This window comes from Trichechus manatus, unplaced genomic scaffold (genome assembly GCF_000243295.1).
Source record: "Trichechus manatus latirostris isolate Lorelei unplaced genomic scaffold, TriManLat1.0 scaffold00001, whole genome shotgun sequence".
NCBI lineage: Eukaryota > Metazoa > Chordata > Mammalia > Sirenia > Trichechidae > Trichechus > Trichechus manatus.
The window spans coordinates 18854432-18865777 of record NW_004443937.1 but is presented as its reverse complement, the minus strand read 5'-3'; the positions used below and the strand labels follow the sequence as shown (position 1 = coordinate 18865777).

The following is an 11346-nucleotide window of genomic DNA, read 5'->3' as shown; positions in this document are numbered from 1 at the left end:
AAAAAAAAAAAAAAAATGCCAAGAACTCAAAATAAAGGTTAGCCTTCTTGGTTTTAAATGTCTACTTTGTAATACTTGAAGGAAATTTGGGTATTTTACAGAATGGTGTGTTAGTATTATAACAAAATTCCTGAAAAGGCAGAGATAGTAATTTTTCAATAAATGCAAATGAAGAACATAAAAAAAAATATAATTCTTAATTAAAATCTCAAATATAAGATTTAATCAATCATTGATTACTAACATTACTATACAGATATAAAGATATAAAAGATCAAAATTTTAACAAAAGGGAATAACTAGTTATAAGAGCCTTACTTAACAAATACCAATTTTTACCTATCACTACTTAACTGAACAACTCCCTTTCTGTTCATTTCTAGCATTCTAGGAGTCAAAAATCAAAGGCTATGGGCCTCTGCCAAGTTCCCCAATGTTAGCAGAATCAACAGGAATTCTAATTATCCTAAACAAGACTGTTAGCATGGACCTCATTTTACTAAACCTGAAAGAGGGAACAGTCCTTGCTTCTCTCCCCATCAGAAGAAAGAGACCAGAGAGGTCTCCAGGGTGGCCCACCCGTTTGTCCAGGAGAACGCTTGCCTGCAGCCTCACTCAAAAGCCTGCTTTTAAACTTCTAGAGCTAATAGAGGAATTTAGCAAAGTTGCAGGGTACAACAAACAAAAATCAGATGGGTTTCTATATACCAGCAATGAGAAATTTGAAAGAGAAATGAGGGAAACAATCCCATTTACAATAGCATCTAAGAGAATAAAATGCCTAGGAATAAATCTAACCATGGACATGATGGACTTATACAAGGAAAACTATAAAACACTGCCAAAAGAGATTAAAGAAGACTTAAATAAATAGAAAGATGTTCCATGTTCATGGATTGGAAGACTTAGTATTGTCAAGATGTCAACACTACCCAAAGCGATGTAGTTTCAAGACAATCCTGATCAAAATTCCAACAGCCTTCTTCACAGAAATAGAAAAACCAATCCTCAACTTTATATGGAATGCCAAGAGGCCCCAAATAGCTAAAGTTATGTTGAAAGAAAAGAACAAAGTAGGAGGACTTACACTTCCTGATTTTAAAACAAACTATACAGCCACAGTAATCAAAACAGCCTGGTAGTGGTATAACAATAGATACACAGACCAATGGAATAGGATTGACAGTCCAGAAATAAACCCACACATCTATGGTCAACTGATTTTTGACAAGAAGACTAAGACCACTCAATGGGGAAAGAAGGGTCTCTTCAATAAACAGTGTTGGGAAAACTGGATTTCCAAATGCAGAAAAATGAAACAGGATCCATGCCTCACACCATAAAACCCAACCAAACCAAACCCATTGCCATCAAGTCGATTCCGACTCATAACAACTCTATAAGGCAGAGTAGAATGGCCCCATAGCATTTCCAAGGCTGTAAATCTTTATGGAAGCAGATTGCCAGATCTTTCTTCCACGGAGCAGATGGTGGGTTCAAAGTGCTGACCTTTCGGTTGGCAGCTGAACACTTAACCACTGCACCAGCAGGGCTTCTCTCACACCATAAACAAAAACAAATTCAAAATGGAAAATTCAAAATGTGCAAACTAAAAACCATAAAATTCTTAGAAGAAAATGCAGGGGTGATGCTGTTGGGCATACCTTTCAACAATGGATTATCTAATATAATAACAAAGACACAAACAGCAAAAGGCAAAATAGTAAATGGGATTTCATAAAAATTAAAAACTTTCATTCATCAAAAGATTTTACCAAACAAGTGAAAAGATAAGGTATCAACTGGGAGAGTGTCTTTGGAAACCATGTATCTGAAAAGAACCTAATAACCAAAATATATATAAAACTTCAACAACAACAAAAAGACAACCCAATCACAAAATGGGCAAAGAACTTGCATAGATATTTCACCTAAGAAGACATTCAAATGGCCACCGAACACATGAAAATATGTTCAACGTCATTAGCCATCAGAGAGATGCAAACCAAAACCACAATGAAATGCTATTTCACTCCCACTAGGGAGGGCTGCTGGCACAGTGGTTAAGAGCTAAGGCTGCTAACAAAAAGATTGGCGGTTGAATCCACCAGCTGCACCTTGGAAACCCTATGGAGCAGTTCTACTCTGTCCTATAGGGTCACTATGAGTTGGAATTGACTTGACAGCAATGGGTTTTTAGGATAACTAAAATTTTAAAAAAACAGAAAATAACAAATGTTGGCAAGGATGTAGGGAAACTGGAGCCCTTATCCACTGCTAGCGGGAATGCAAAATGGTACAGCTGTTGTGGAAAACATTGTGGCGGTTCCTCAAAAACAGAACTACCATAAACCCATTGCCACTGAGTCAATTCCAACTCATAGCGACCCTATAGGACATAGTAGAACTGCCCCACAGGGTTTCCAACAAGCGACCAGTGGATTGAAACTACTGACCTTTCGGTTAACAGCCAAGCTCTTTAACCACTGCACCACCAGGGCTCCAGAACTACCATATGACCCTTAATCAGTGTGATTTTTCCATCACCATAAACTGAAATTCAGTATTGCATAAGCAATAACACTCTCTTTCCCCCTCCCTCTTGTCCCCAGTAGCCACTAATAAACTTTGGTCCCTATATATTTGCCTGTTCTTATCTTTTTATATAAGTAAGTTCATACAATATATGTCCTTTGTGATTGACTTATTTCACTCAGCATAATGTCTTCAAGCTCCATCCATATTGGGGCATGTATCAAAACTTCATTTCTCTTACTGGCTGAGTAATATTCCATTGTATGTCTGTACCACATTTTGTTTATCCACTGAATTGGTATACAAGTTTTGAACTACCATATGACCCAGCAATTCCACTCCTAGGTATATATGCAGAAGACCTGAAAGCAGAGACTCAAACGGAACTTGTACACCAAAGTTCACTGCAGCACTATTCATAATAGCCAAAATGTGGAAACAACCTAAGTGCCCATCAACAGATGAATGGGTAAGATGAGTAAATCACAAAGGACAAACATTGTATGAAATCACTTATATAAAAAGACAGGAACAGGCAAATGTATAGCTAACAAAGTTTGTTAGTGGCTATTGGGGGCAAGAGGGCAGGGGAAGAGGGAGTTATTGCTTATGGAGTACTAAGCTTCAGTTTATGGTGATGGAAAAAAAGCACTGATTAAGGGTAAGGTTGCACAGTCAATTAATGCAATTGCTGTCAGTAAGTTGTACACCTGTAAAAAGTTGAATTGGAAGAAGTTGTATGATAGATATATCTACAACAGCCACAACAAAAAGAATTGCTGCTGAGGCTGCTTATATACAAGCAAACACTCATGAGATTTGGTTCCTTGGTTTGGAGGTTTAGGGTCATGGTTTCAAGAGACATTCTGGTTAACTGGCCTAAGAACATGTTTAGTGTTTCTGTTCTACCTTCTAGTTCATTGCATAGTTCCTTGCAAGCGGCCAGCTAAGGCACAACAACTGGTCTCTATTCACCTGGAGCAAAAGAGGAAGGAGAGTCAGGAATAGGAGGAAGATATGGACGGTGTGGCTAATTGCCTCCATGAACAACTCCCTCCTTTGCCATGAGACCAGAAGAACTAGATGGTGCTTGGCTACAATTACAGAACATTTTGATCAAAGATTCTATAGAAGAATCCTGATCAAAAGGGGGGACATGGAGAACAGACTTTTAAAATCTCATGGAATCCAGACTTTTTGGAGCCATGGAGGCTGGATGAACCCCCAAAATTATCACCTTAAGATAATCTTTAAACCTTAAACCAAAAATAAGCCCCGAAGTCTTCTTAAAACCAAACAATAGTTCAGCTTAACTAGTAAAGAATGTCTGCCTTGAGCATTACACTGTTTTAAGATCTATCTATATGGCATCAAATTGACAACAGTAACTCTAAAGAATAAATAGGAACCTTAGGGGGCACTGAGTTTATGTTAATGAGGGAGTAACAACTCAAAAAAGGAGGGTAAGAATGGTTGCACAACTTGAAGAATGTAATGAGTGTCACTGAATCGTACATGCAGAAACTTGAACTGGTGTATGTCTTTGCTGTGCATATTCTCAGCAACAACAACAAAAAATAAAATAATTATTTTAAAAAACCTCCTTCTTAGCTTCTGATAGAAAAGTTAATTTGATAGAAAAGCTAATTTCCCTTGAAGTACTCAAGATTATTTGAAAACCATCCTACGTGCTTTTCCATATTTCTAACTTCCAAAAGACAAATGAACAGACTCCTAAAAAACCTTTTTCTTCCCTTTTAAATATATTTAAAAAGAAAATCTGAACAGCTTTGGAAAATATATAATTCTACTATTACCTGAAGAGTTCTGTCACATCCACCCATGTGTACTTTATTCACAAAAATATTGGGCACAGTTCTCTGATTGGTGATCTCTGACAGAACTTCTTGAACAGTGGCCCCATCATCTAAAGAATAAAAAAATTAAATACGTAAAAACATGGAAAGGGTTCCAAACTTTTCTGAGTTGAAGTGAAGTGTCACAATACCTAAAAGCTTACATACATACCCATAAAGGTCATTGTGTTATATAATCGCATAAACTGATGAGTCAGGGTGAGGAAAACACCTATGCTTTCAAAGGAAGCCCTATTAAAGAACAAAGACCAATCTACTGATTCTTTTAAAAATAAACCCTTCTAAGTTAGATTTTGATTCAATGACTATTCCACGACAAATAGGTAAGACCCCCTTTATAAAGCAAATATCAAGATAAAATCTGTTAAAACAGTAATAACTCAGAAAATGCTTCCTACGATTATATATGAAAAATCTTTACGATCAGCGTCCAAAGTTTATCTTCCAAGCCTAAAATAAAACTGGGCCGTGAGTACTTAAGACTATCTTATTTGGCATACCCTTTAGAAAAGCCTCGAAGATTCGAGAACGTTTCACTTATTACAGTGACTTGGCTAAGACGAGTCAGTGAAGTTCCCTGAAGGCAGAGACCAAGTTTGTTCTGTATTCACCATTACATTCCCTGTCCCTTCACAACAGCTGCCTGTGTTAAGTGCTCAATTAACATTGGATGGGTGGAGGGGTAGAGGGAGGGAGAAATAACAAGAATTCAAATCATAAAGCTAAAAAATTAATGTGTTTCCCCTCATGGTAATATAACCTGGAAATAGGAACAGATTCTTTTCATTTGTTACTGCTTAATCTATTTTACTACAAAGTTGATAGATACATCTGAAATGGCTAAAGTACTTCAAGGTAGCAGCTTATGTATCTTCCACCGCTTCCCTTCAAATACAAATGTATATTAAAAAATAATCTAAACCAAATTTTATCACATATGGGTTTTTATGCATAGTTAAATGTAGACCAAAACAGCATATCTAACTCAGAGACAAAAATAAATTAAATAGAAAGTAGCCAATCTTGCTGACATTTCTAACAAATCAACACTATGTAGTAACCATTATACTTACCAATTTGATCAAGTTCCAAGATATTATGTTCAACTCCCAAAGAAGAAAAGAGTTCTTTAACCTGTAACAAAAATTTACATAAGTTTCACTCTCACAAGAGATGTAACAGTTACAAAACATGGGCATAGTAATAAAGGTTGTCCAAAATAAATTTTCTTCAGGAATTTGAGTTCTGATCTATATGGTTATTTTCTTCCCCCATATATATTCCCAGAATTATCTCAGCCACTCCCTTGCCTTCTTTTACCAGCTGGATCCTCATACCTCCAAATCTACAACTTTTCCCAAATCTCTCTTCTGAACTCGAGACAGACAATATATAATTCTCCACCTGGATATTCCACAGGCTCCTCACACACAACATGCCCAAAATGCAATTCATCTTCTTCCACATACCTTTTCCTCTGTTTCCTTTCAACATTCATTAAGTCAATAAGCAAATATTTACCCATCAAATACCTACTATGTGTCATCCACTGTTCTAAGTGCTTAAGATGTAACAATGAACAAGACACAATCCCTACCCTCTAATAGGGAAGACAGACAAGTAAATGAACAATTTCACTACATCACCATTCACCAGTTGCTTAAACAAGAAATCCTAGAAAGCCTTAATTCTACTCAAAAAGCAGGCAGAGGAACAACAGCATAGACATCACCTGGGAGCTGGTTAAAAATGCAGAATCAGACCCTAAATCAGAATCAGCATTTTAACAACTCTCAGAAGCACTGACTAGGAATCATTTTAAAGTCACCTTCTCACACAACATCTTTCCACCCTCACAATGACTTCCCATCCATCCAATTAATTACTAAATCTTAAAAATTCTCTATTTTGAACTGGTTAATTTTTCTAGCTCCCTATAGTTGCTACCTTAGTTTCATCACCAACATCTACTACAGGAATTGCTCGGCAACATTCTAAGAGTTCCCTCTGGATCCAACTTTGCTCCCTTTAGTTCTACAAATTGCAGCCAAAGTGGTCTTTCAAAACCGACTTTTTACCATATTACTTAAAACTCCTCAATGCTCTCAGTACTCAAGATAAAGCCCAGAGGTCCTACTTCTGGAATGGAGGCCATGAAGAGCATCATGGACCCACTCCCCAGTGAAATACTCATAACTGGTGAAAATTATTTCAAAAGCAACAATTTAAATTCTCTGAAAACTGTCCTAAGGAATACAGCAAATGAATATTTAAGAAAATCTACTAAATCTCAGTAAAAACAGCAAGTCTGTGGCACTTGAGCCACAACCCGCTCCCTCACTCCCCTATCCCTATATGTTGTTGCTGTTTTTAGTTGCATGGAGTTGATTCCAACTCAGGGTGACCCCATATGAGCATGACAAACGTCCACTTCAAGTGGGTGTGGCCAAGAAAAACAATGAGGCTCCCTATCCCCTCAGCTCCCGGTTAAGGGATATGGTATCTCACCAGAAGGGCAGGCCGCTAGCATTTCACAATCCCCCTAGAGCTCAAGTCAGGGGCTAAATTCCTCTGTGTGGCCAAGAGATTGGGGATCCCATCCTCCACTCAGCCCCTACTCATAGGTCAAAGGCTCTACTCCAGGAGCAGTAGGCTGAAAATACTGGGGTCCCAATGGCCGGCCCCTCCACAGCTCACTCACAGGGTGAGATTTCACACCAGGAGAGGCAAGCTAAAAAGTTCAAGGCTACCACCTGCACCCAGTGCTCTGCTCATAAAACAGGGGTGTCACTCTGAGAGAAAGGGGACACTGTCTGCCCCCAGCTACAGCACAGGGACTCAGAGATTTTGCCCAGGGGAAGAGACAGTCTGTAGGAACAGAGAGCTCTACGCTTTCCCCAAACAGACTGTGGGGAACTTCAAGCCTAAGGTCATTCTCAAAAACAATGAGAATTTTTGTGATAAGTAATTAAGAGTAGGTTAGTAGCTCCAACAGAGAAACAAGCTGAACCAAAGACCAGCTAGTTTACCAGAGTAAACCAGGGAACGGGATAGCTAAAAATAGCCCTCATGGGGTCAGAACAAACTTCAGAGAACCTTCTCAAAAGCTACCCCTGCAAAAGGGCCTGAATTTAATTGGATCAGACTGTGAATCAATTTATACCCCAAGGAATTGTCAAAAACAATAAAGCAATCAGCCTGCAACTGGTGAAGCCTAACATCTGAGTGTGTGACCTAGCGGCAGACAACAGAGATCAGGGTAAGAGACAGTCAATGAGAGCCCTGCTAAAACTCCCTTCATCTCAGGGTGACTATCTGCATGCCAAAGGCTGCACCCTCTAAGGAGCAACAGCAGAAGCTTCACCTTGGGTTTGAAATAAACTTTCCTAAAATAGTCCAAGCAAGTCACTAAAGAAACAAACAAACAAAAACAAGCCCGAAGGAGAGATTCAGTATCCAGAGTTGATACAATATATTACCTAAAATGTACAGTTCGAACAAAAAAATTACAAAACATGCAAAGAAACAAGAAAGTGTGACTCATAATAAGAAAATAAATAAATAAAGCAGGGAACAGAAACTGCCTGCGAGAGCACCCAGATGTTGGATTTAACAAAGTAGTCATTATAAATATGTTAAAAGAACTAAAATAAACTATGCTTAAAGAAGCAAAGTATTATGACAATGTTTCATCCAATAGGAAATATCAAAGACAAAGCAGCAAAAAAAAAAAAAAAAAGGTTGTGTTACATACAAGGGAACCTAAATAAGATTAACAGCTGACTTCCCATCAGGAGGAAACCCTGGTGGTTTAGTGGTTAAGAACTACGGCTACTAACCAAAAGGCCGGCAGTTCAAATCTACCAGGTGCTCCTAAGAAACTCTGTGGGGCAGTTCTACCCTGCCCTATAGGGTTGCTATGAGTCGGAGTCGACTCAAAGGCCGTCGGTTTGGTGTTTTTTTTTTTGGTTCTCATCAGAAACAATGGAGATCAAAGGCAGTGGAATGACATATACAATGTGCTGGGGGGAAAGTGTCAACCAAGAATCTCACACCTAACAAAACTATCTTTCAAAGATGAAGGTGTGGAAAATAGTTTTGCAGTTCCTCAAAAAGTTTAACATGTAATATATCTGGCAATAACAGTACAAGGAGGTGGGCAGGAGTAAAGCTGTATTAGAGTAAGAAAATGATACCAGATGATAACTTAAATCCACAGAAATAAATAAAGATTACCATAAATGGTAAACAAGAAGACTAATATAACTAATTCCACAAATATATACAGCTTCTTTCTTCTCTTTTCTGTTTTAAAAAACATAAAATTACATAATGATTATACCAACGTATTGTTGGGTTTGTAACATATATAGATGTAATGTAAGTAACAGCACAAAAAGGGGGTAGAGAGAACGAAGCTACAGAGGAATAACGTTACTATACATACACACACACTCGTTGCCATCGAGTTGATTCTGACTCATAGCGACCGTCTAGGACAGAGTAGAACTGCCCCACATGGTTTCCATGGAGCGGCTGGTGGATTCGAACTGCCGACCTTTTGGTTAGCAGCCGAGCTCTTAACCACTGCACTGCCAGGGCTTCAATGTTACTATACTCTACTGGAATTAAGTTAGTATAAATCTGAAGTACATCCTGATATGTTAAGATGTATATGGTAAGTCCCAGAGAAACCACTTAGAAAATAACTAAAAATATATATATAGTAAAAAAAATTACTAAAGGAATTAAAATGTTACACTAGAATACAACATGATAGCAACAAGCAAGTAAAGGAGGAATGGAAGAACAGAAATGATATGAGGCATACAGAAAACAAAAAGTAAAATGGCAGACAGAAATCCAACTACATCAATAACATTAAATGTGAATGAATTAAACAATCTAAGCAAGAAGCAGATTGTCAGACAGAGCTAAAAAAAAAATACAGCTACATATAGTGTCTACAGCAGACACACTTCAGATTGAAAGAAGACATGGACAATTCTACAGTAATAGTTGAAAACTTCAATACCCCACTTTCAATAATGGATACAGCAACCACACAAAAGGTCAACGATGATACAGAAGATTTGAACACCGCTAGAAACCAACTAGATCCAATGGACATCTATAGAACACCCCACCCAACTACAGAATACATTCTTCTCAAATGCACAGAGAAAAATGTAAACTTGAAAATAAAATTGAAAGACATAACCTATAACTCCACCAACTTAACCCAATAGTTTTTCTTTGCACGTTATCTTCCATGTATCGTTATTTCAACTTTTTAATATTGTGAAATAAGTTTCAAAACATTAAAGCCTCCATCTTAGAGGTGGGTTACCTTCGAAAGGTTCTAAGCGAGTTGTTTTTAAATTCAGAACATATTTGCCCATAGAATATGTTCCTGTACCCACAAAAGTCAAGGTTGTGTGCAACATAGCTGACACTACCCATGCCCTCATTATCATCCTCACAACCATCCTTTATTTTCATTTTACAAGATACGGAAACCAAGACTCCACGGAGTTCTGTAACCTGTTCAAAGTCAACAAAGGTAGGAAGTGGGGAAAAGGTGATTTGAATCCAGGTCTAACAGACTCCTAAGTCGTTGCCTCTGCTGGCATTAACCTTTTATCAAGCCAAAATTTTAAATGAGGTTAACAACCAGAGGACCAGAGGTTAACCAACGTGCCTCTGTGCCAAGAAAATGCCAGTGATTCCGCAAAAACCTTCACTCAGAGCTTAAAAGGGAAAGTCTTGACAGTCGGAGTTGCTCCAGGATTGTGGAGGGCGCGGACATGCACGCGCGTGCAGAGAAGCAAGGGGCACCTTAAAACTCCACTCATTGCCGTCCAGTCGATTCCAACTCATAGCGATCCTACAAGGGCAGAGTAGAACTGCCCATGGGCTTCCAAGGCTGTAATCTTTATGGAAACAGACTGCCATATCTTTCTCCCACATAGAGCGCCTTACAAGTGACTTTTTCTTCCCGCCAGGTCATCTGATCTCGAGCACGCCATCCCTGTGGCAATCACAGACACCCGGGAGCCGGCCCGCAGAGGAAGCGCTGCTGCAGGCTTCGGGTTCCGTCAGGAGGAGCGCTCGGCCCGGGGCAGGGGGGACACATGTGGAAAAACTGGACGGGCCTGGCTGGTCTGGGGGCGCCCTCCGCTGTCCTCTGCCGCGCGGAGAGCCGCGGGCGGCTCTCAGGGAGGCCCAGGGTTGGGCAGTGCGGAGCTCCTACCCCCGCCTACCCGCGTGCTGTGCGGACAGTAGCTCTTGCTGAAGATCATCACTCGGTTGCCCTCGATGAGGCCCAGGAGGCGGCGCCGCAGGTCCTCGCGGGCCTCGGCTGACAAGCGGCTGGTCCCGGGGGTCGACAGGCGGGCCCGGCGCCCCGGGGGCGAAGACTTGGGCGCGCCAAGGACGCCGTCCAGGTGGCGGTTGGAGCCGGTGCCCACCTTCCCAGGGCCCGGCGACATCTTCGCCGGCGACGGCGGCTGCGCCAGGGTTTCGCTGTCGCCTAGCGGTGCCAGGCCTGCTCAGAAACCGAAAAGCCGACAGCAACAGCGATACCTACGACAGGAGACTACGAGCACTGCCCAGGTCCCACCAACCTCAAGCCCACGGCGGCCGCCCGCTCCGCCTCCGGCTCCTTGCGCATGCGGACTACATCGCCGACCCGGCCTCAGCGCAGGCGCCAGCTGCTGATCTGGAAGGGGCGAGTGGTAAGCTATATCCTCTTATTATCCCTACTGTGTGTACGTGTCTGTGGGCCGCCGGGTTTCCATGCCGCCCACGGGTGTCCTCCGTGCAAGACTTTCCATCCCTTACAATCTCTAACAACCCCCTCAAGCCACCTTAAAAACATAGGTTTGCTTCAATGAGGATGAATGTGTTAATATTATGGAAAGAGTGAATAAAG

The 11346-nt window shown here is 40.5% G+C and overlaps 1 protein-coding gene across 2 annotated transcripts in view; it reads right to left on the bottom strand.

The window, feature by feature from the left end:
• TXNRD3 (thioredoxin reductase 3) overlaps window positions 1-10976 on the bottom strand; it is an 81492-nt gene extending 70516 nt beyond the window's left edge. For both annotated transcript variants that reach the window (XM_023725560.1, XM_004368406.3), the window contains exons 1-3: window positions 10676-10976; window positions 5486-5546; window positions 4353-4462 (exon numbers count right to left, since the gene is read on the bottom strand). In XM_023725560.1, coding sequence (XP_023581328.1) covers window positions 4353-4462; window positions 5486-5546; window positions 10676-10903 — 399 coding nt within the window. In that variant the 5' untranslated portion in view covers window positions 10904-10976. The remainder of the gene's footprint in view (window positions 1-4352; window positions 4463-5485; window positions 5547-10675) is intronic.
• Window positions 10977-11346: the final 370 nt, after the last annotated feature.